This window comes from Vipera berus, assembly GCF_964194415.1.
Source record: "Vipera berus genome assembly, chromosome: W".
In the NCBI taxonomy this organism is placed as follows: Eukaryota; Metazoa; Chordata; class Lepidosauria; order Squamata; family Viperidae; genus Vipera; species Vipera berus.
Genome location: NC_138210.1, coordinates 56,481,808 through 56,504,964, shown reverse-complemented (window position 1 = coordinate 56,504,964; position 23,157 = coordinate 56,481,808). Strand labels below are relative to the sequence as shown.

The 23,157-nt window shown below is 43.6% G+C and overlaps 1 protein-coding gene across 1 annotated transcript; it reads right to left on the bottom strand.

Moving 5' to 3' along the window:
• Nucleotides 1-667: 667 nt before the first annotated feature.
• Nucleotides 668-11,916, bottom strand: LOC308676106 (GTPase KRas-like). Its single transcript, XM_081341834.1, has 5 exons — nt 11,744-11,916; nt 8,323-8,455; nt 4,423-4,601; nt 2,982-3,141; nt 668-1,970 (listed from the first exon to the last, which is right to left on the bottom strand). The coding sequence occupies exons 2-5, from the start codon at nt 8,431-8,433 to the stop codon at nt 1,860-1,862; spliced, it is 561 nt and encodes a 186-aa protein (XP_081197960.1). The 5' UTR covers nt 8,434-8,455; nt 11,744-11,916; the 3' UTR covers nt 668-1,859.
• Nucleotides 11,917-23,157: the final 11,241 nt, after the last annotated feature.

Below are 23,157 nucleotides of genomic sequence, written 5' to 3'. Positions count from 1 at the left end.
CTAATGGACCTGCGCGAGCTGCTGGCAGCAGCAGCTGCCTGTGTGCCCACAGAAATGGCTCTGAATGCCGCCTGTGACACGCGTGCCATAGGTTCACCACCACAGACCAAAATGAATCAAAGTGAGTGGAAGGGATTATATAGCATGAGCACACAGTGTATTGCTGTATTATATAGAAAGCTACTGTGAGTCTTGAAAATATTAAGAGTTCAGAACTATTGGAGCAGAGATAAAAGATTCAAGAAACAGAAGTAGACACACTTCTACAACTTGTAACCATCAGAACCATCTTTTTACAAAAGAAAGAATGCTTAAGAACTTCACAGTTTTTTTTTGTTTTTTTTAAGATCAGATGTACTGATGCAGAATTCATAAATGTAAAACGTTTTTAAAAGCTGAAAATTCAAAATAAAGTGAAATTTGATGTAAGATTCTCCAGATTAAATAGTAGTATGTATCAAGGTCCTTTTTGAACTGACAATCGACAATCAGTTCATTAAAAGCCTCCAGGTTTCACAACTATCCCACCTCCACCCTCCACCCCCCAAAAATATTGTTCTAGGAAATACTATAACCAAGAAAACTAGCAACAGCAAACTCAAGAAGGATTATACTCTTCTGAATTTGATATTCTCTTAAGAAAAAAATATTGAATTTCATATCAGGTAGCTTATTCACAGGTTTATTCCAAGTGGTGGCATGTATTTATTGTACAGTTCCTTAGGAACATAGGTAACAAAGGATTTTGAATTAGGGGAGGAAGAACAAAAAGTTAAATATACAAAAGGACAATAACTGATATTTTAAAATACTAACAGAACGATAATTCAAATTTCTTCTGTTTTCTCACTGCCAATCTTTAAGTACCTACACTTCCTACTCCCAGGGATTAGACAAAATATTCAGATGATTAAAAGGGACAAAGTGATAAAGAGATTTTCGGATCACATTCTTCTTTTCTGTTTTCTAAGATGTGTAAACATTACCATATTCCCCCAAACATGAATACCTATTAAGTGAAGGGAACAAGAGTGGTAAGATTATAGTTAGGATGTTTCACAGTGCCAGCATTCAATCATCTTCAGAGTTAATTTTCAAACAACAATCATATTTCACTACATTTGGAAAGAAAGTTTCTTACATTACCCAAATAGTCCTACTTCTCTTTCACACTGTTGATGTATCATCGTTTCTGGTTCAGTTTAGAGAGCACAGGAAATTTTGCCCAGAAATTACACAAAAGAAGTCCAATGAAAATTAGGAAGAGACAAAAAATTAAATATTGAACTTAAACCATCCAGAAAAGCTGAGCACCATCTATTTTAACAACGGAGGGCTGAAACAAGTCAGGGTTTCACGTTCCACATTCTTGCAGTTGGTATTTCTTGCCACCTTCAAACAGTCTTATTTGTTCTCCAGGTAGCAAAAAAAGGTGACATCACATCTATTTGACTTTTTCTTCAATCTTGCAAAGAACCAAAGTAAAAAAAAAATGCTACAATGAGAAAGACCACTAGGTAATACTCTGATGAAACACTGCCTTCCTGTTCCTTCAATTTAGTTTCTGGGATCAGGTTACACCAGATGATTTTATGGAGTAATCCTTATTATCCTAAGGATTTTTTTTTGAATCTGCAGAGAAGCAACAAGACTATCAAATGTGGTTATTAATATTGGTTGTGAGGTCCAAATTTTAAAAGTAGCAAAAAAAGACATTTTAAGAACACCACCACCTTTGCCTTCCAACTGAAAAGGATGAGGGGACAAGGCCATCAGAATTTATCTTGCAGGCTGGGAAAATACCCAAACTCAAAGGTTTTTTCCCCCCACACTTCCAGCAGTGCAACAATGTCTCTCTTTTAGAGGATAATACACTTCCTTTTAGAAGATTTCTTCTTGCGTCCATTGCTGATCTTTTCTTTGTGCTTTCGAATTTCCCGCACCAGGGTATAGAAGGCATCTTCCACTCCCTTTGGATGAATAAAAATACAAAAAGTGGAGAAAGATGTAAGAAAAGGCTTTATTAGTACTTTTAAAATTGTATTAGCTATTTCAGGTGCATTAATTTTTATGAAGTGGGATTTCAAACCCACATTTAGGCAACAAAAATGATCAATACAAAGATCCCAAAGTAAGAAATACCTGGGTTCTAGCTAACTTTTCTTAGGCTGTTACCTATAGGTAAAATTATTTGGATGGGGAAAAAATCATTATTTTTATGTACTGTAGCCTTGTTTATTCTCCCCACTAATTTATTTAGTAGTGAATAACCTAAGATACAAGGGACCCGGTGGCTCAGTGGGTTAGGATGCTGAGCTTGTCGATCAGAAGGTCGGCAGTTTGGCAGGTCGAATCCCGAGTGCCGCGTAACAGAGTGAGCGCCTGATACTCGTCCCAGCTTCTGCCAACCTAGCAGTTCGAAAGCACGTAAAATGCAAGTAGGAAAATAGGGACCACTACGGTGGGAAGGTAACAGTGTTCCGTGCGCCTTTGGCGTCCAGTCATGCCGGCCACATGACCACGGAGACGTCCTCGGACAAGCGCTGGCTCTTCGGCTTTGAAACGGAGATGAGCACCGGCCCCTAGAGTTGGAAACGACTAGCACGCATGTGCGGGGGAACCTTTACCTTTACCTTAACCTAAGATACAATTTATTATCTATATTCAGAAACCTTTCTCAAACAGGGAATGTGTAGTAGCAGAACAATATGTTGATAAAACATCTCTCAATATGATGTACATGAAATGAGAAGACTGACATAAACCATTACAAGGGTAATTTTAGATAAATTTTATTTCTACCCTCTTAGGTATAACCACAGGATACTGGCTTATAGTGTCAATCCCGCTGCTTCAGTATTAGCATAGCTACTGTAAAGCAAAGCAATTGACATTTGGCGATTGGTGATTCACATATAAATAATGAGGCTGTGAAATCAGGCTGAAATATAGCAGTTTATCCTACTTGCACAATACCACACCTGTCTGGTTTTGGCTGAAGTCTCTACAAAGGGGATTCCGTAGCTTCTTGCAAGCTCCTGAGCTTGTTTCGTATCCACTGTTCGAGAAGGCAGGTCACACTTATTGCCAACAAGGACCATGGGAACATCATCAGAATCCTTCACACGATTGATCTGTTCCCTGGAGTTACATAAGAGGAAAATGTGAACAAGGTGCTTCTGAATAAATCAACAGTTCCTAAATTCAATCCTGAGTTTCCTAGATTTGAATGAAATATATTCCAGTACTTCACTTTGCCCTGTGTGTTCCCTTATATTTAAAATAGATGGACTGAAATCCAGATTACATGCAATATACATTAGAAATACAATTCCCTTTCCCTCAGTTTTTGGTGCTTTAGTAATCAAAACCATGAGTCTGAATGGAGGAATGCTAGCATGGGGTGGCAGGTCCTGTATACTTTCTCTTTTAAACCCTTTGCTGCTTTAAATTGCCTCCCACCAAAGAAACAAAAAACCAACTAAGTTATTTGGAGCAAAAAAATATCTTTGTCAGATCACAGAACAGTTCTTATCAATAAGGTGTTTACAGTGCTTTTTTTGTAAAAGAAAAAGGTGCCGGAACTCACAGATGTCATACAACCCGCCTTGCCTACCCTACAAGGTTCCATCCAAAAAAGGTGCCGGAACTCCGTTCTGAGCGTTCTATGAGAAAAAAAGCCCTGGGTGTTTATATATGCAATGATAAGTGCACGTCTGCCCTTAAAGAAAAGGCTGAGACTTTCAAAACTGAAATAAAAAATATGAAGTAACGGTATTTCCCTTATATAAAAATACTTGGGCAATGAACTATTCTATTTTAGTCTTTTCTATTCTACTTGCATTCATTCTCTCTCTCTCTCTCTCTCTCTCCCCCTCCCTCCCCCTCCCCCACTTGAATTTGCTTGCTGCTCATTTAGCTTGCTGCTCATTTAGTTTTCTGGAGAAATCCTGTTTTTGTTTTGTTTTGGAAGAGACACTTTAAATGGATGTTTGCATGGCACACAAAATGAAGTTTCATATTTTCGTATGATTTTTATTAAAGGTTTTCATAGAAATGAACAAACATGAAATGATATAAAGTAAGATTAAGAAAAAAATGGGAATAGTACAGATGGGGGGAAAAAAGCTACATAGAACAGCCATTTCTAATCTTTTTGGCATTTACAAATGTAACTGCCCTCTTTAAAGTTATACCATAATACAATTCTTCCCTCAGTCATTCTTTTTTAATCAGCAATATTACCAATTAATTTTTCCCCCATTCTTAGTAAAAAAAATAATAATAATCTGTAAGTTCCATCATATTTTCAGTATCAGAGAGGTTTTGGGTACCCTTGTCATCATTGCTACCGGAGAGAAGCTAAGAAAAAAAAGAACAGATGCTGACTGGTGGACCGCAGAACTTTACTTGTCCTCTTACCTATAGTGGTGAACATCTTCAAAAGACTTTGTATTGTTGATAGCAAAGACACACAGGAAGCCTTCTCCTGTCCTCATGTACTGATCACGCATGGCACTGTATTCTTCTTGCCCAGCTGTGTCCAGGATATCTAAAAGGCATGTCTCTCCATCGATAACCACCTGCTTCCGGTAGGAATCCTGAATTCAGAAGAACACACACACACACACACACACAGAGAGAGAGAGAGAGAAATGTAACACGGGAGAAGGGAAAAAACAAAAAGGCAGAAAAAAAGGTAATACTTTGTCACGACGTTACTGTGCATAAAGATCTCCAGTTACCAGGATAAAAAAAGGAGTCAGTCCTGAAGAAGCGAAAAAGATTGTAGCAGTTTGATGAAGTGATGAGCATCCTTTAGCTAGTCGGAATTTATACCTAACCCTAACCAAGATTGCTTTATCCTATTACTTTATCTCTGAGCTTTTAGTTTTTTTGGGGGGAGGGGGTTAAACTGTTAAGCCCTATTGAGCATGTTAATCCTAACTTCATATATGTCTTTCCCAAAAGGGCTAAGGAAATGAGCAATTGTAGGGGAGGAGGGCAATAGTTCTTCCCCCCCCCCAAAAAAAAAGAGGGAAAGAAGCTTTATAGGTCAAATTTAGATATCATCCATATCATTCTCAGAGTGAGCTAGATGGTGTAGTTAATGTGTGTGTGTATACATGTATATATATATATACACATACACACACATTCAAAATTTTGTGGCTGACAAAAAGTTAAAGGGAAACTAGTATAGCTATTTCAAGCCCTTTAGCTCTCATCAGCTAGTCATACCCCTATGGGATGCGAACCTGGGCAGCTTGCATGTTAGGCAGCTGTGTTAACCTGTAATTTAATTTTAATTTAATTTAATTTAATAACATTTATATACCGCCCTTCTCCCTGAGGACTCAGGGCGGTTCACAGGGCAGAATAAAATACCAAATACAAACATTAAAAAGAGATTAAATGATTGCCCAAGTTAAAACAATAGGAATACAATTCTAAAAACCCCAAGATAAAATTAAGACACCAAAAATAAAACAACCCCACCGATCCCCATCAGGCTAGGCCGGCTTGTACAAACAAAAACGTCTTGAGATCGCGACGAAAGGAGCGAAGATCGGGCGCCATCCGGAGCTCTACCGGTAGCTGATTCCACAGCTCCGGAGCGCCCACAGAGAAGGATCTCCCCCTGGGGGCCACCAATCGACATTCTCTGATCGGTGGCACCCTGAGGAGGCCCTCTCTGTGGGAACGCACAGGGCGCAGGGAGCTTGATGCCGGCAGCAGATGTTCCCTAAGGTACTCCGGCCCCATGCCATGGAGGGCTTTGAACACCGTTACCAGTACCCTGAATCTCACCCGGAAGACAACTGGCAACCAATGCAGCTCACGGAGCAGAGGTGTAACGTGGGAGTATCGGGAGACTCCCAACACAACTCTCGCGGCTGCATTCTGTACCAGTTGGAGCTTCCGGGTGGTCCTCAAGGGCAGCCCCATGTAGAGAGCGTTGCAGTAGTCCAGACGAGAGGACACGAGCGCATGAGTGACCGTGCACAAATCATCCCGGCTAAGATAGGGCCGCAACTGGCGCACCAGGCGAACCTGGGCGAAGGCCCCCCTAGTCACAGCTCCTATATGGTCTTCCAAGGTGAGCCGTGAATCTAGGAGGACTCCCAAGTTGCGAGCCCTATCTACGGGGGGTAATAGTTCACCCCCCATAGCCAGAGGTGGAATGTCCGAATAAACCCGGGATGAAGGTATGCAAAGCCACTCAGTCTTGTCGGGGTTGAGTTGAAGTCTGTTCCTCCCCATCCAGACCCGAACCGCCTCCAGGCAACGGGACATCACGTTGAGGGCATCACTGGGGTGGTTTGGGGTCGAAAGGAAAAGTTGGGTATCATCAGCGTACTGATGATACCCAACTCCAAAGCCACGAATGATCTCACCCAGCGGTTTCATGTAGATGTTGAACAGGAGAGGCGAGAGGACCGACCCCTGAGGAACTCCACAAATGAGAGACCTCGCGGTCGACCTCTGCCCTCCTGCCAACACCGACTGCGAACGTCCCTGGAGATAGGAGGAGAACCACTGTAAGACTGTGCCTCCCACTCCCAGTCCCCTGAGACGCCGCAGCAAGATACCATGGTCGATGGTATCGAAAGCCACCGAGAGGTCTAATAGGACTAGAACAGAGGAATATCCCCTGTCCCGAGCCCTCCAGAGATCATTCACCAGCGCGACCAATGCCGTCTCCGTGCTGTGCCCGGGCCTGAAACCCGATTGGTACAGGTCTAGATAATCCGCTTCATCCAGGACCAGAGGGAGCTGATGCGCCACCACACTCTCAACAACCTTCGCAAGAAAGCGAAGGTTGGAGACAGGACGAAAGTTGTTCAATACAGCTGGGTCCAAGGCAGGCTTCTTGAGGAGAGGCCTCACCACCGCCTCCTTCAAGACGGCGGGGAAGCTACCCTCACTCAGAGAAGCCGATATAACTGCCTGGAACCAGCTGCGTGTCCTCTCCCGGGCTGCATAGACCAGCCAGGAAGGGCACGGGTCCAATAAACATGTGGTGGTGCTCAGCCTCCCCATGATCCTGTCCACTTCCTCCGGAGTCACAGAATCAAACTCCTCCCAGGTGATATCGACAAGACCGCCCGTGTCCTGATTACAGGTTCCCCTCACTCCTGTCAGCAGAAACCAGGGAGGATGTATATCTATCTATATGTTGGGGGTAGCACCCGGTCTACCAAATATAGGATAAAGCAATCTGTTCTGCGTTTTGCTCCAGTCTAGGAGCATTTTTGCAGGCAGATGTCACTACTGTGATAACTGTAAATTCAAAATTTGGGGGCTGACAAAGAGTTAAAGGGAGACTAGTATAGCTGTTTCAAGCTCTTTGGCTCTCATCAGCTAGTCATACCCCTATGGGATTCGAACCTGGGCAGCTTGCATGTTAGGCAGCTGTGTTAACTTCTAAACCACAGGTTCCCCTCACTCCTGTCAGCAAAAACCAGGGACGATGCATACCTATATGTTGGGTGAAGCTCCCGGACTACCAAATATATGCTCCTAGACTGGAGTGAAACGCAGAACAGATTGCTTTATGTTATATTTGGTAGACCGGGTGCTTCACCCAACACACACACACACACACACACGTTTGTGTGTGTGTGTGATAGATATACCAATATATATATCAATAAAAGTAGCCAGATAAAGCCGAGCAACTTTGAACTGTGCTATCTTGTATTAAAATATACTGCTCAAAAAAATAAAGGGAACACTTAAACAACACAATGTACTGTATTTAATAGTAGGATGTCTTATTTTAAGTTTATGTTTAAGTTTATTGAATTTATATACCGCCCTTTTCCTGTAGGACTCAGGGCGGTTTACAAAGTTATTTAAAAATGTCAATACAATACAAAAGTTAAAAACAGTTAAAAATAATTAAATTTGATCCCTGAAAAATATAAAACCCCAATTAAAAACTCTCAGCCTGGGCCGGAAAGCTCAAAGAGCCAGGTCTTCAGGTCCCGGCGGAATGACTGAAGGTCGGGGGCAGTCCTAAGCTCCACAGGCAGCTGGTTCCAAAGGGCAGGCGCACCCACTGAGAAGGCCCTCCCCCTGGGTGTTATTCCCTTTATTTTTTTGAGCAGTATATATGTAGCTCATTAAAAAAGGATGCATCAGGAGTCAGACATTCACAATCAGTAAATGTGTATTTTGTGTTTTAAGAAACCTAGGAAGGACAATGGAACAGATGGGAGAATCAAAGAGCAGTGAACTCTTTGAACAAGACAAAATAAGAGAATGCAGACACTGGGCAATTCAAAGGTCAGTGCCGGTGCTGCAGTGATTATATACCTCTATAGTGGGATCATATTCATCCACGAAATGATTCTGGATTAACTGTATGGTTAATGCACTCTTTCCAACGCCACCAGCACCCACAACTACCAGCTTATATTCCGTCATTTCTGCTGGGCTCCAGAACAAACTAAAGAAAAAAAAAACCAAAAACAAACAGAAGACACTACAGTAAATTCATTTTTTTCTTCTCAGTATTCATGTGATCTTAAAAGTCACATTTGGGCAACAATTTCTGAATATTTGCTGCTATTTCTTTCTGAGAATCAATGGCTTGCACTAGTCTAGGGTAAGCAGATAAGAGTTTGGTGTTGTTTGAATCAGACAATAGCAGTACAAGATCAGAAGATGTGAAGAGACCTGGTCTATAGATTTGCCAAGAGACGGACATGACTGAATGGATAACATCATCACCATCATAAAGAGGTTTCTCATCATTTAACTTAGAAAAGCTCCAGACGCCAGGATTTCTACCAATCTCTTACGGAAACAGGAATCTCTTCCAAAACTGATTGGAAAGAGGGAAACCTAACCTTCCACTAACAATTCTATTATCTCCAAAATTCTTATTCTGGGAGGATTTCTTTCACTTTCTGGCTGGTATAATTACCCGTCCCATTCCCTTTGTTTCTTGGTTTTTCCTGTGAGGGTGTGGCCATTTCTTTGGTGCCCCTTTTTCAACACAATTTCTGTAATTTCTATCTCTTCTGTCTCTATTCCTTTATCTGTGCCCACTATAATTTTGTCTGTGCCTGCTACTGACTGGTCCTGTACGCTTATCCATCTGTATCTTGCTGACAAATAGTATGTATATTTTTGACACATGCTCACTTTCCTGTTTGTGTCTGTGTTAAAGAGAAACACTTCCAACAATTTTGGAATGGATGCATCACATGGCAGCCTGTGTGCATCTCCCTGCAAAATAGATGAACCATACATACATTTGCCCACAGGTAGTAAAAAGCAAAATGAGATGGTATAGCTCCATGGGTTCTTACTATTTCTTTACACAGTACCTTTAAGGGTATGTTTACAGTATGTTTAATAGATTGATTAGCATGGAAGTCCCTTTCAAGGGTTAAGAGAGAGAAGGGAAATAAAATAGTGGGAGACAGTTAAGTTTGGGTCCTCATCATCCTTTTCGCCATTGTCTATCCACTGCAGGATCAAGATCTCTTCCACGTTTTCAACCAATATGGTCCTGAGCTTTCTTTTGCGCTTGGACCCACAATACTTGCTGATGTCATCAATCCATCTTGTTTTAGGTCTCTTTCACGGATGCTTTTTACCGAGTGGGATCCATTCTATCACTGCCTTGGTCCACCTGCCAACAATTCCTCTTATTTATTTATTTAATGAGACTTGTATGCCGCCCTATACCCCGAAGGACTCAAGGCGGCTAACAACAATAAAATACAATAAATACAAATATTAAAAAAGAATTAAATTATGTCAAAGTCCCACTAAAACCAATAAAAACCATAATTAAAACCCCATTATCATCAGTCCAGGTCGGCCTGTTGGAAAAGATATGTCTTAAGGTCACGACGAAAGGACCGAAGTTCTGGGGCCATCCGGACTCCCGGGGGAGCTGATTCCACAAAGTAGGTGCCCCAACAGAGAAGGCCCTCCCCCTGGGGGTCGCCAGCCGACATTGTCTGGCCGAGGGCACCCTGAGGAGGCCCTCTTTGTGCGAGCGCACAGGGCGATGGGAAATCGTTCCTGGCAGCAGATGGTCCTGCAAATATCCTGGGCCTAAGCCATGTAGGGCTTTATAGGTAAGGAGGACCAGCACCTTGAATCTCACCCGGAGGGCAACCGGTAACCAATGCAGCTCGCGCAGGAGGGGTGTAATATGGGAGTATCGGGATGCTCCCATCACAACCCGCGCGGCCGCATTCTGCACCAGCTGAAGCCTCTGGGTGGTCTTCAAGGGCAGCCCCACGTAGAGAGCATGCTATGCGACCAGCCCATTTCCATGGTTTTTTTTATGTTCGGGTAGGGCAGAGAAACTAAAGGAGTTACCAAAGGCTGCTAAAGGTTTGCACTTCATGGAAAATAATAATAATAATAATAATAATAATAATAATAATAATAATAATAATAATAATAACAACAACAACAACAACAATAATAAGTTGGAAGGGACCTTGGAGGTCATCTAGTCCAACCCCCTGCTAAGGCAGGAAACCCTATACCATTTCAGACAAATGGCTACCATTTCAGACAAATGGAACACTGCTATCATGTCACCCCTCACCCTTCTCTTCATTAAACTACACATACCCAATTCCAGCAACCGTTCCCTATATGTTTTAGCCTCCAGTCCCCCAATCATCTTTGTGGCTCTTCTCTGTACTCTTTCTAGAGTCTCAACATCTTTTACATCGTGGTGACCAAAACTGGATGCAGTATTCCAGGTGTGGCCTTACCAAAGCATTGTAAAGTAGTATTAGTACTTCACGCGATCTTGATTCTATCCCTCTTGTTAATGCAGCCTAGCACTGTGTTGGCTTTTTTGGCAGGTGCAGCACACTGCTGGCTCACATTGAAGCGATTGTCCACTAGGACTCTGAGATTTCTCTCACAGTTACTACTATCGCGCAAGGTACCACCTATACCAGGGGTAGGCAACCTCGGCTCTTTTATGACTCATGGACTCCCAACTCCCAGAATTCCTGAGCTAGCACAGCTGGCTCAGGAATTCTGGGAGTTGAAGTCCAGGAGTCCTAAAAGAGCTGAGGTTGCCTACCCCTGACCTATACTTATACCTGTGCATTTGATTTTTCCTGCCTAAATGTAGACAAATAAAGAGATAGACAAAAGACGAAGGGCATCCATTAGCTGCTGATTTTTTCAGATGTCTCTCTCCCCACCCACCCACCCCACCCCCGCGCAGAAAGTAGCTTCGCGGACAAGTTAACAGGTCTAGACCTGCCGAATCAGCGCACCTGCAAAACGCGAAGGCAGGGCAGTCGCCACTTCCCACCAGGAAGGCGAGGGAGAGGGGGGCCGCCACCGAAAGTCGGCTTTAGCAGCAGCATTCCCAATCGCAGGCTTCTTCCCCTTTACGGGGGGGGGGGCAAAAGCCAGCACCGCCAAGCCAAAGCGAGCCTCCCCTCCGCCACCCGCCCGCCCAGCAACCCAGTCTATCTCAATGGCCAGGATTCCCAAACGAGGGCCCCACCCTGGTGCAAGCCCTACAATGGCTGCCCTCTTTTAAGGACTTGGGCAAACTCCCCCCACCGGCACCTCCAGAACGAACCTGCAGCCTCCTCTTTCCCCCCCCCCCGCTTTCGTCCCCCGCCATCCCAGCGCTCCGTTCCTTAGCGCAACTCTTCGCGCAATTAAATCAGTGCTTTTCCCCCCACCCCGCCCCAGCCGCCGCCCCGCCCGAACCCCGGCCGTACGCACTCACCCAACCCGTCGAAAGGGGAAGGAAAGCCGCGCTCAGGCACCCCCCATGGGGACAGAGGGGCTAGCGGTGTCGGGCGGCCTCCTTCTCCAAGGCCAGGGCCTAGGGCCGGCAACGCAAGACCCCTCCCCTCTCTAGCCTGACAGCTCCCTTCCGCGCCCCGCCACGCAGGGCCGCCCAACCAATAGGCTGGAGGTAACCGCCCCGGAACGACCAATCGGAGACGACGATACCATAGAGACGAGATAAAGCAAGGGGGGGGCGGGAAGAGCTAGAGGAGCCGCTGAAATGGCGAGGGCGGGGAGCTGAGAAGAGAGAAAGCCAGAGCGTCGGCAGGAAGCGGTGCGAACGCGGCGAAGGGGGAAGAGTCTTCAAAAAAGAAGAGCCTCTTTTCCAGTGGGTTTCCCGCCGCCGCCGCCGCCGCCGCCGCCCGCCCGCCGCCGCTCCTCCTACGGTACTAGCAGATGAGCCAGCGGTGGAAGTCAAAAAGCGGCGAATGAGATAGCGGTAACTGAATGGAGCTTCTGCGTGAAGAGTAGTCTACCTGCACCAACCGGGAAAATTAGTTGTTGTTGTTGTTAGTTGCAAAGTCGTGTCCGACCCATCGCGACCCTATGGACAATGTTCCTCCAGGCCTTCCTGTCCTCTACCATCTTCTGGAGTCTCTTTAAGCTCACGCCTACTGCTTCAGTGACTCCATCCAGCCACCTCATTCTCTGTCGTCCCCTTCTTCTCTTGCCCTCAACCTTTCCCAGCATCAGGCTCTTCTCCAGTGAGTCCTTCCTTCTCATTAGGTGGTCAAAGTATTTGAGTTTCAACTTCAGGATCTGGCCTTCTAAAGAGCAGTCAGGGTTGATCTCCTCTAGGACTGACCGGTTTGATCGCCTTGCAGTCCAAGGGACTTGCAGGAGTCTTCTCCAGCACCATAGTTCAAAGGCTTCAATTCTTTGGCGCTCAGCCTTTCTTATGGTCCAGCTTTCACTGCCATACATTGCAACTGGGAAGACCATAGCCTTGACTATACGCACTTTTGTTGACAGGGTGATGTCTCTGCTTTTTAGTGTGCTGTCTAGATTTGCCATGGCTTTCCTCCCCAGGAGCAAGCATCTTTTAATTTCTTGGCTACAGTCCCCATCTGCAGTGATCTTGGAGCCCAGGAAAATAAAATCTGTCACTACCTCCATTTCTTCCCCATCTATTTGCCAGGAATTGAGAGGGCCAGATGCCATGATCTTGGTTTTCTTAATGTTTAGTTTCAACCCAACTTTTGCACTCTCCTTCTTCACTCGCAACAAGAGGCTCTTTAGTTCCTCTTCACTTTCTGCCATTAGGAAAATTAGGGTCACTCCCAATTTTTGCATCTTCGAAAAGCCTGGGCGGGATCGGGTTTACGTGGCCCCATAAAGCAGCAGTTCTGTTCAAAGAAAAACAAGCTCAAAGAAAACCAACAAAGTCCAGTTTCCTCTTGAAAAAAGCACCTTTGGGAGACCAGTTCTATTGTTTGTCCTTAGGGTGTGTGGGGTGTGTGTGTGTGTGTGTGTGTGTGTGTGAGAGAGAGAGAGAGAGAGAGAGAGATCAGCTACGGAATTTATTTCATGGGAGGGTATTCCATTGTTTGGTTCATCTATTCTAAGGAGCCTTTTGCCCAACTCCTTTGAGAAGACACTGCTTCCCCATCCGTAATGGCAGTAAAGGTAAAGATTCCCCTCGTTTCTGACTCTAGGGGCTGGTGCTCATCTCCGTTTCAAAGCCGAAGAGCCAGCGCTTGTCCGAGGACGTCTCCGTGGTCATGTGGCCGGCATGACTAGACGCCAAAGGCGCACGGAACGCTGTTACCTTCCCACCGTAGTGGTCCTTATTTTTCTACTTGCATTTTTACGTGCTTTCGAACTGCTAGGTTGGCAGAAGCTGGGATGAGTAACAGGCGCTCACTCTGCTACGCGGCACTTGGGATTCAACCCGCCAAACTGCCAACCTTCTGATCGACAAGCTCAGTGTCCTAACCCACTGAGCCACCGTGTCCCTATAACGGTGGAAGCTGTGTTATATATTGTGTATTGTGTTCGGGGTGGGGGGGAGGTGATGGGTTTTCTTGGATTTTTTTATTTTTTTAAGCTGCTCTGAAGCTGGAAGGATTCGGTGGGATGGACATTTAATAATAAAAATTCTATCTCAGAACAGGCTTTGGGTATGGATGTTTTTAGGCAATAGTTCCATCATTCCTTAGTCATCACTGGTATCTGGAAATTATCAAATTGAAGAAAGTTATCCTAAAGGGTAAACTGAGGGATAGGAGCTTTGGGCTACATACTCCTTATCTGCAGGCAACTAGGATCCAAACCTAGACACTTAGTATGCCCAGCAAAATGTTATCTGCCACCTTATACAAAATAGGTTTGCACTGAGCACTTACAGTTGTTATTACACCCAATCTCAAAAGTATTTTGGCCTTCCTGTTGAGTTGGTTTCAGGGTTCTTCAACCAGTGGTACCCGTATCCCTAGTGGTACGTTGGCACCTGGCAGGTGGTACACGTACGACGGGTTGAACAGCGTTGTAAAAAAGGTGTAAAAGTGGATGAGGTGAAGCGGCAGCAGCGCCGCACAGGCTTGTGGGAAAGTCAGCTGGAACTGCCCGTTGCCTGGGTCCTACTGAGAGCTCAGGATCGAAGCGCGCAGGTCCAGCTGATTGGGGGAGGCCTTGGGGGTGGCAGGCAGCCTCACGCAGTCTTCGGGTGGAGATTCAGCTGGAGCTGCGTGAGGCATTGCTTGCCTGGGTTCTGCGGAGAGCCCAGGATCAGCCCGTGCAGCTCCAGCTGATTGGGAGTGGCAAGCAGCCTCACCCAGTCTTCAGGCAGAGTCAGCTGGAGCTGTGTGAGGCATTGCCTGGGTCCTGCTAGAAGGGAGAGAAGAGAGGATATTAAAGGGGGTGAGGGAAGAGAGGATATTAAAGGGGGTGAGGGAAGAGATTAAAGGGGGTGAGGGAAGAGATGATATTAAAGGGGGTGAGGATATAAAGGGGTAAGAAGATATAAAGGGGTGAGGAGAGGATATTAAAGGGGGTGAGGGAAGAGATGATATTAAAGGGTGAGAGGATATAAAGGGGTAAGAAGATATAAAGGGGTGAGAGAAGAGAGGATATTAAAGGGGGTGAGGGGAGAGAGGACATTAAAGGGGGTGAGAGGATATAAAGGGGTGAGAGAAGGATATTAAAGAGGGTGAGGGGAGAGGATATTAAAGGGGGTGAGGGAAAAGATTGGGGGTGAGGAAATAGATATTAAAGGGGGTGAGGGAAGAGATGATATTAAAGGGGGTGAGAGGATATAAAGGGGTAAGAAGATATAAAGGGGTGAGAGAAGAGAGATATAAAGGGGTGAGAGGAGAGGATATTAAAGGGGAGTGAGGACTACCTGCACTTTTATCACTTTTCTGTGGTTTTTTTGGTGGGGGGGTCATCAAGTTTTTGACACCTTGCTAGGCAACTGGTGGTACTTTAATATTGCCTTGTTCTAAAAGTGGTACAATCGGTGAAAAGGTTGAAAAGCCTACCTGGTGGGACTGACCTCAGTCTTACAAGTTTCATTGTCATTGTGCCTCCTTATTCTCAATGAATTGGGAAAGTGTCTGCCTGAACCACTTCTGAATGTTTCCTTGTAGTTCTGGACTTAAAAAAACAAACGACGCTTCAGCCTCTTTTGCCTATGTAATGGTTCCTACATATTTCCATCGGGGTCATCTTCCTTATTCTCGACAAAACTATAACTCTGCAGAGAGGGCACTCCTTTTTGAGCTCATGGATATAGCTACGTACTGTAGCTCAAAGATTTTTGGTTTGCAGTCTCTGAAAATCATGGAACGTTACAATACGTAATGAACAGTGGATGTGCAAATATGCTTTTTGCACCTTACAAGAGGCCTTTGAGGGCCTCTTTCAACCTTTGAGAGCTTATTAATATCCAACAAAGCAGCTCTGACTTATTTGGTACCCTTCCCATAGCATCCTGAATTCTTAACTTGAACTTGACTCTTTCCCGAAAGCTCTTCACCAAGGCTGAAAAACATGGAGGGGAGGAAAAGATAGTTCTGTGATTGGTGGCGTAGGAGCTCTAATTGAGCTATTACAAAAGAGGACCCACTTGGGCTTCAAAACAAGTCTTTCTGCTAAAGCCAACAACTGAAGAGATGTAACAAAACGCTGTGAAAAGCAGTCTGAGAAGAAATCAAAGCTCAGAACAATTTCTTCTACACAGTACCTCCAACACAGTATGTACCAGACCTAGGATTCTCAGTGTTCCAAGCAGCGTGCTCATTGCGTGTGGTAGCACAGTGTTTTATGGTACAAAACATTCCAGGAAGTCAGTAGAATCTACACAGGCTGCGTGGAAAAGATTTCTACTTAGGAAGGATCATGGAACATGCAAATAGGGCCTACCTGGGGCAACACGGGATGGCCTGTTTATTTTTAAATGTTTTAGTGATGGTAATTAGTTCTGGCAATCTGATTATTAAGTGAAGTGGTCGCTAAGTGAAAAATCACATGACTGTGCCTACAACTTTCCTTTGCTGAACAGCATCAAAGAGATCCTGCCCCAAATGGCCAGCTAATACCAAATGGAGAGGAAGGTTTCTGGAGCAGAACTCATGAAGAAGCTGGATAAAAGGGCAAAGCATAGCCCCTTTCTCCCATTCCCCTATGTTTTGGAATGCTCACCCTGGTGTAGGGATAGTTAGCAAGAAAAGGATTGATGTTGGCACGTACATTCATTGGAAAGGATTACAAGAGTGTAAGCAGACACATAATAGGGCAGGGCTTTTCAACCAGTGGTACAGGTACCACCTATGGTACATTGGCACCTGGCCATCCTAGAAAAGTGGTAGCGGGGGAGGGGAATGAGCTGAACTGGTGGCAGCACCGCACACGCCTGAGTGAGAGATGGCTGGAGCGGCAGGGCTGTCAGGGCTCAGTGGAAGCGCCAGGATCAGCACTTCTTTGGGGCTATAGGGGCTCAGCGGAAGCGCCAGGATCAGCGCCAGGCTCCAGCTGGAGCTCGGCGCTGATCCTGGCGCTTCTGCTGAGCCCAGAAGAAGCGTCGATCAGCTGGAATGTGGCAGCATCTCCAGGGTCTTGTGATTTACATTCAGATGCTTGGCAACTGATTCATATTTATGACCGTCACAGTGTCCCGGGGTCATGTGAAGTGACCAAAACCTGCTGCAACCACCCAGCGGGGGGGGGGGGAATAAAAACCAAACAACTCCCCAACCCCACCCCTGCTGCCAATCCTCAACAGAAATGCTCACAACATTGAAAACCTCGGACAGGAGGAAGAGCGCGGCCGGGCGGGCAGTCAGGTGTCTTGCTTGGCTGTGGCTTGAGGGGGGCACATTTTTCAGTGCCATTGTAACTTCGAACAGTCACTAAGCAAACTGTTGTAAGTCAAGGACTACCTGTACTTCATCACTTTTTTCCTTTTTTGGTCATCAAGTTTTTGACCCCTTGCTAGGCGACTGGTGGTCCTCGGATGTTGCCATATCCTAAAAGTGGTACAATGGGTGAAAAGGTTGAAAAGCCCTGTAATAGGGAATACACACCCAATGGAGCAAGCAGTTTGGGAGGCAAACAGAAGAGTGAAACTGATTAGGGTCAATTTCAGGCAGCAGCTGAACCTGGAGGGTTCTATAATAATCAACTATAATAGTATTTCTTCACCTTGGAAGCTTTTAAGATGTGTGGACTTCAACTCCCAGAATTCCACAGCCAGCATGCTGGTTCCAAGAATCACTGAACTGTAGTAATTAAAGTCATGGAGCTGAGTTTAACTTGCCCTTAGCACTTTGGGTGGTGTTGCACTGCAGAGAAAATCAGCTTAGGAAGAGATAGTTTAACTTTAGGCCAGGAGTAGGCAACCTTGGCTCTTTTATGACTCGTGGACTTCAACTCCCAGAATTCCACAGCCAGCTGTGGAATTCTGGGAGTTGAAGTCCACGAGTCATAAAAGAGCCAAGGTTGCCTACCCCTGCTTTAGGCAATCTGCAGGGGGAAAGGGGAAAAAAGATGACACCCAGAACAATGTATACTAACTCACTGTAATGGCAAACACATAATAGGGATGCTGCAAAGGTTGTAAATGCAGGCATTGGTCCCAATTTATTTTTTTATTACCATCATACAGTGACTGGCAATCATTAAATGAGCACTGCCTCTAAGGTCTTAGTATATTATTATGTGCATTTGGGAATTCTAGCTTGCTTTGTCTTATTGGTTGTTTCTTCCTATTTGGTTGATGATTTACTTTATAGGTAGCTGAGATTCCAGTATAGTACAAGTAGTCCTTGACTAATTATCAGTTGCTTTAATTATAATGGCTTGGTAAGGCCACACTTGGAAGACTACATCCAGTTCTGTAAAAGAGATATTTGGTTGTTGTTTTTTAAGTATTTTATTAATTTTCTGTCATTACAATTCATTTATGCTTAATGAACAAGGTGTTGTCTGGGTTAATTTTTGGTTAGTCATTAAAAGTTAAATTCTTACTTAAAATTCTTATCTCATTTTTCCAACCATTGATAAAATAAGTTCCATGTTTGAAAGTATTCTTTATCTTCTTTTTAATTCTCAATGTGAGTCCATTTCTGCACAGTCCAGTATTTTCTTCATTAGCACTTCCTCCGATGGTGTTATCTCATTTTTCCAGTGCTGCGCAAATGCAATCCTCGCTGCCGTTAGTACATGTAATGTTAAATATACATTTTGTTTATCAATTTTTTCTGGCATTATGCCTAGTAAAAAAAAGTTCAGGTTTAAAATCTACATGTTTCCCTAACATCTTTTCTAACCAAGTATGTATTTTGGTCCAAACCTTTTTTGCTTTAACACATGTCCACCATAAGTGATAGTATGTACCGGGATTTTGATTGCATTTCCAACATTTATTAGACATATTTTTAACCATTTTTGCTAATTCAGCAGGTGGAAACTGCCATCTATAAAACATTTTATATAAGTTTTCTTTGTACGAAGTAGCCATTGTCAGCTTATAATTTCTTTCCCGAAGATTTTGCCATTTTTCTAATTCTATGTTATATCCACAAAATTTTGCCCATATAATTATTGTTTCTTTCATTTGTTCATCTTCCATTTTTAAATTCACTAAAAAGTTATACAATTTTTTAATCATTTTTTCATCAGAAGTCATCAACACTTATCAAACATCGTCTGATCTTTGTAAAAACCATATGTTTTAACATCTTTGTCATACCTCGATTGCATTTGCAATCGGGGCGACCATGATAAGTCAATGCCCTGGTCTTCTAGCTCTTGTTTAGATTTTAATTTCCCATCTGTATTCAAAATGTCCTTATATGCTAAGATTTTTTTAAATTTAACTAGATTTGGGTGAGCAAAAGCTTCCTTCACTGGTAGCCATCCTGGGATTTTCATGTAAATTTTAGGTTTTATCTTTTCCTATAGAGATAGTAATGCATCTCCTATATAATGGTTTTGGAAGTATCTATGGGTTTTATTCTTTTCATACCATAAAAATGCGTGGCATCCAAGTTGCAGGTCATATCCTTCTAAATATAGCAATCTTTTGTTTCTGAGAGTTATCCATTCTTTTAGCCATGTTAAAGCACGTGCTTGGTAGTATAGGACCCAGTCTGGTAAACCAAATCTTCCATGTTCTTTGGTTTCTTGTAACATTTTCAATTTAATCCTGCTTTCCATCCTTACCAAATAAATTTCAAGATCAATCTATTGAAATCATCAAAAACCTTTTTTTCCCTATTTTTACAGGTACTGTTGGAAATAAAAAAAAGACGTTTTGGTAAAATATTCATTTTCACAGTAGCTATTCTTCCTAGTAATGATAATTGTAGGTTTTTCCATTTTTCCAAGTCTATTTTTATTTGACTTAGTAATTTTATGTAGTTATCTTCTTTTATCGTTGCACAGCTTGCTCTTAAATATATTCCCAAATATTTCACTTTCTTAACTATTTATAAGTTGTGTTTTTGACAGTTGTGTTTTTTGCTTGTCTGTAAGGTTTTTAACTATAGTTTTGGTTTTTTCTCTATTTATTTTCAATCCTGCTATTTCTCCAAATTCTTCTATCTTTTTCAATAATTTGGACATCATATCCAACGGTTCTTCTAGAATAAATACCAAGTTGTCTGCAAATGCTTGTAGTTTATAACTTTCATCTTTTATTTCCATTCCTTTAATTTCCAAATCTTGTTTGATGTTCCTATTGAGAACTTCCAACATTAGTATGAATAACAGTGGGGATAGTGGACATCCTTGTCTTGTACCTTTCTTTATATTAAAGTTTTCCATATAGTCTCCATTGACAATTACTTTTGCTGTTTGTTTATCATATATTGTCTTAATAGTTTTTATAAACTTTTCTCCAAAATCCATACAGTTTAATTGTTGTATCATAAATTGCCAACTTACATTATCAAAAGCTTTTTAAGTGTCTAGGAAAATTAAAGCCATTTGTTTTTCTCAATGCATTTCATAGTATTCCAGTGTATCTAAAATAAGCCTCAAATTATTTTTTATTTGTCTTTTTGGTAGACAAAGACAGATATGTAAAAAAGATGTTGAGTCTCTAGAAAGAGTGCAGAGAAGAGCAACAAAGATGATCAGGGGACTGGAGACTAAACCGTATAAAGAACGGTTGCTGGCATTGGGTATGTCTAGTTTAATGATGAGAAGGACGAGGGGGGACATGATAACAGTGTTCCAATATCTCAGGGGCTGCCACAAAGAAGAGGGAGTCAAGCTATTCTCCAAAGTACCTGAAGGCAGGACAAGAAGCAACAGATGGAAACTAATCAAGGAGAGAAGCAACCTAAAACTAAGGAGAAATTTCTTGACAGTAAAAAGAAAATTAATCAGTGGAACAACTTGCCTTCAGACATTGCAAATACTCCAACACTGGAAATTTTTAAGGAGAGATTGGACAACCATTTGTCTGAAACGTTACAGGGTTTTCTGCCTGAGCAGGGGGTTGGACTAGAAGACCTCCAAAGTCCCTTCCAACTCTGTTATTCTATTCTATTCAACTGTTCAAAGTTATGATGGCTCCCCCCAAAGGCACTTACAACCCAGATTCAAAGTTCTGATGATTTCCCCCTAGCTTCTTTAGATTATAGTATAAGCAAATTCAACGGAAAGCTGTCATATAAAAGAGCCAATTGCTCTTTATTTCCAAAATGGGTCCTAGCAGTGTTGGATTAAGAATGAGGACATCCAAGTTCAAGTCCACTTTCATTCATAGAAGGTCTCAGGTGATTTTGGGCCTCAATTTACAAGAGTTCATTTAGTGACCATTCGTAGTTACAATGGCACTGAAAAAAGTGACTTATGACCCTTTTCACACTTATGACTATTGCAGCATCCCTGTGGCCATGTGATCAAACTTTGGACACTTGGCAACTGGCATCTATTTATGATGGTTGCAGTGTTCCGGGGTCATTTGATCACCCTTTGCAACCTTCTCACAAGCAAAACCAATGGGGAAGCCAGTTTCACTTAGCAACTTGTTACTAACTTAACAACTGCAGTGATTCCCTTAACAATGGTGACAAGAAAGATCGTAAAATGGGGCGAAACTCACTGAGCAACTATCTTGCTTAGCAACAGAAATTTGGGGCTCAATTGTGGTCGTAACTTGAGGACCGACTGTACTACATGTTTCATAAAATCTCCCTTATTTTAATGCATTTGTAAAAATCACATCCCCATTTTACAAAACGAGCAAAATATGCAAAATATACATTTGTAAAATACTCAAATACTTTGGCCACCAGATGAGAAGAGAGGACTCATTGGAGAAGAACCTGATGCTGGGAAATATGGAAGCCAAAAGGAGAAGGGGGTGGCAGAGGATGATAGTGGTTAGAGAGGGTCATCGATGCAGTAGGCCTGAAGTTGGGCAGACTCCAGGAGATGGTGGAGGACGGGTGGGTTTGGCTTGCTATGGTCCATAGGGTCCCAAAGAGTTGGACACGAATAACAAACAAGGTACAAAGTATATAAATAATATAAATATAAATGAGTAAAATCCCATTTGGATTTCAGGGATGTCATGCTTTAATACAGGGGCCCCCAACCTATGGACTGGGCCCTGGGCTATTGGCCAGTGGGCTGCGGAAACTGCTGGCTGGTGCGTGCACACGTGGGCGTGCATTTCCCTCCCCACTCACACTAGCGCCCGTGGCCCTGTTTGCGCATGTGCACAGGCACAAAAGGGAATGCTAGCGTGGGGTGGGTGTATGCAACCCATTTGCACATGTGCCACTAGCCCAGGCGGTTTGTGTGACCCATTTGCACATGCGTGAATGGGTTGCTGGCCGCTGGGAGGGGGGGCATGGCCATTTGCACATGTGCATGATGCCAGTGCATGCTGTATGCGCAAACAGGACTGCTAGTGGAGCACCAGTGTGTGTGGCCCCATGCACGCACGTGCGCACACACACCAATTTTGAAGCTGCTCTCCTTTCCTCTGGTCCTTGAGCCCGGAAAGGTTGGAGACTTCTGCTTTAGTACACAATCCTTCTCCCTGACCTGCAAAATCAAGGGCTTGTTGAGCCCAAAATTTCTGTTGCTAAATGAGAGATGTGTGAAGTGAATTTTGCCCCATTTTATGACCTTGTTTGCCACATTTGTTAAGTGAATCCCAGCACGTTGTTAAGTTAGTAACATGGTTGTTAAATGAATCTGGTTTCTCCATTGACTTTGCTTGTCAGAAGGTGACAAAATGGTGATCACATGACCCCAGGACACACTGTAGCCGTCATAAACATGAGTCAGTTGCCCAGCGTCTGAATTTTGATCACGTGGCTATGGGGACGCTGCAACGGTTGCAAGTGTGAAAAACCTTTTTCAGTCTCATTGTAGCTTTGAATGGTCACTAAACAAACTGTTGTAAGTGGAGGACTACCCATATTTTCAGCTCCTTCCAAGTGCCTCGTGGACCTGATGACAATATCAAGGGAATGGAAGTGGCTGAAAGTTTTCGCCTGTTGATTATTTAGGAGAATTAGTATTAATGTTTTCCTGTTATTACCCCTTCATGGATTACTGCCTTGTCGTGGCGAAGGGGTTTGCGTAATTCAATGAAGCTATGAGCTAGGCCGTGCAGGGCCACCCAAGACGGAAAGGTCATAGCAGAGAGTTCTGACAAAACGTGATCCACTGGAGAAGGAAATGGCAACCCACTCCAGTATCTTTGCCATGAAAACCCTATGGACAGTGCCAAAAGGCAAAACGATATGACGCTGGAAGATGAGCCCCTCAGGTCGGAAGGCGTCCAATATGCTACTGGGGAAGAGCAGAGGGCTAGTACTAGTAGCGCCAGAAAGAATGAAGCGACTGGGCCAAAGCCGAAAGGACGCTCAGCTGTGGATATAT

Excerpts from the sequence above, each read along its gene's own strand:
- LOC308676106 (XM_081341834.1), bottom strand. The coding sequence starts at position 8,433 with ATGACGGAATATAAGCTGGTAGTTGTGGGTGCTGGTGGCGTTGGAAAG. Across the intron at positions 4,602-8,322 it reads AATATGATCCCACTATAGAG|GATTCCTACCGGAAGCAGGT; the intron begins GTATATAATCAC and ends TTCTGAATTCAG. Across the intron at positions 3,142-4,422 it reads GAAGATGTTCACCACTATAG|GGAACAGATCAATCGTGTGA; the intron begins GTAAGAGGACAA and ends ATGTAACTCCAG.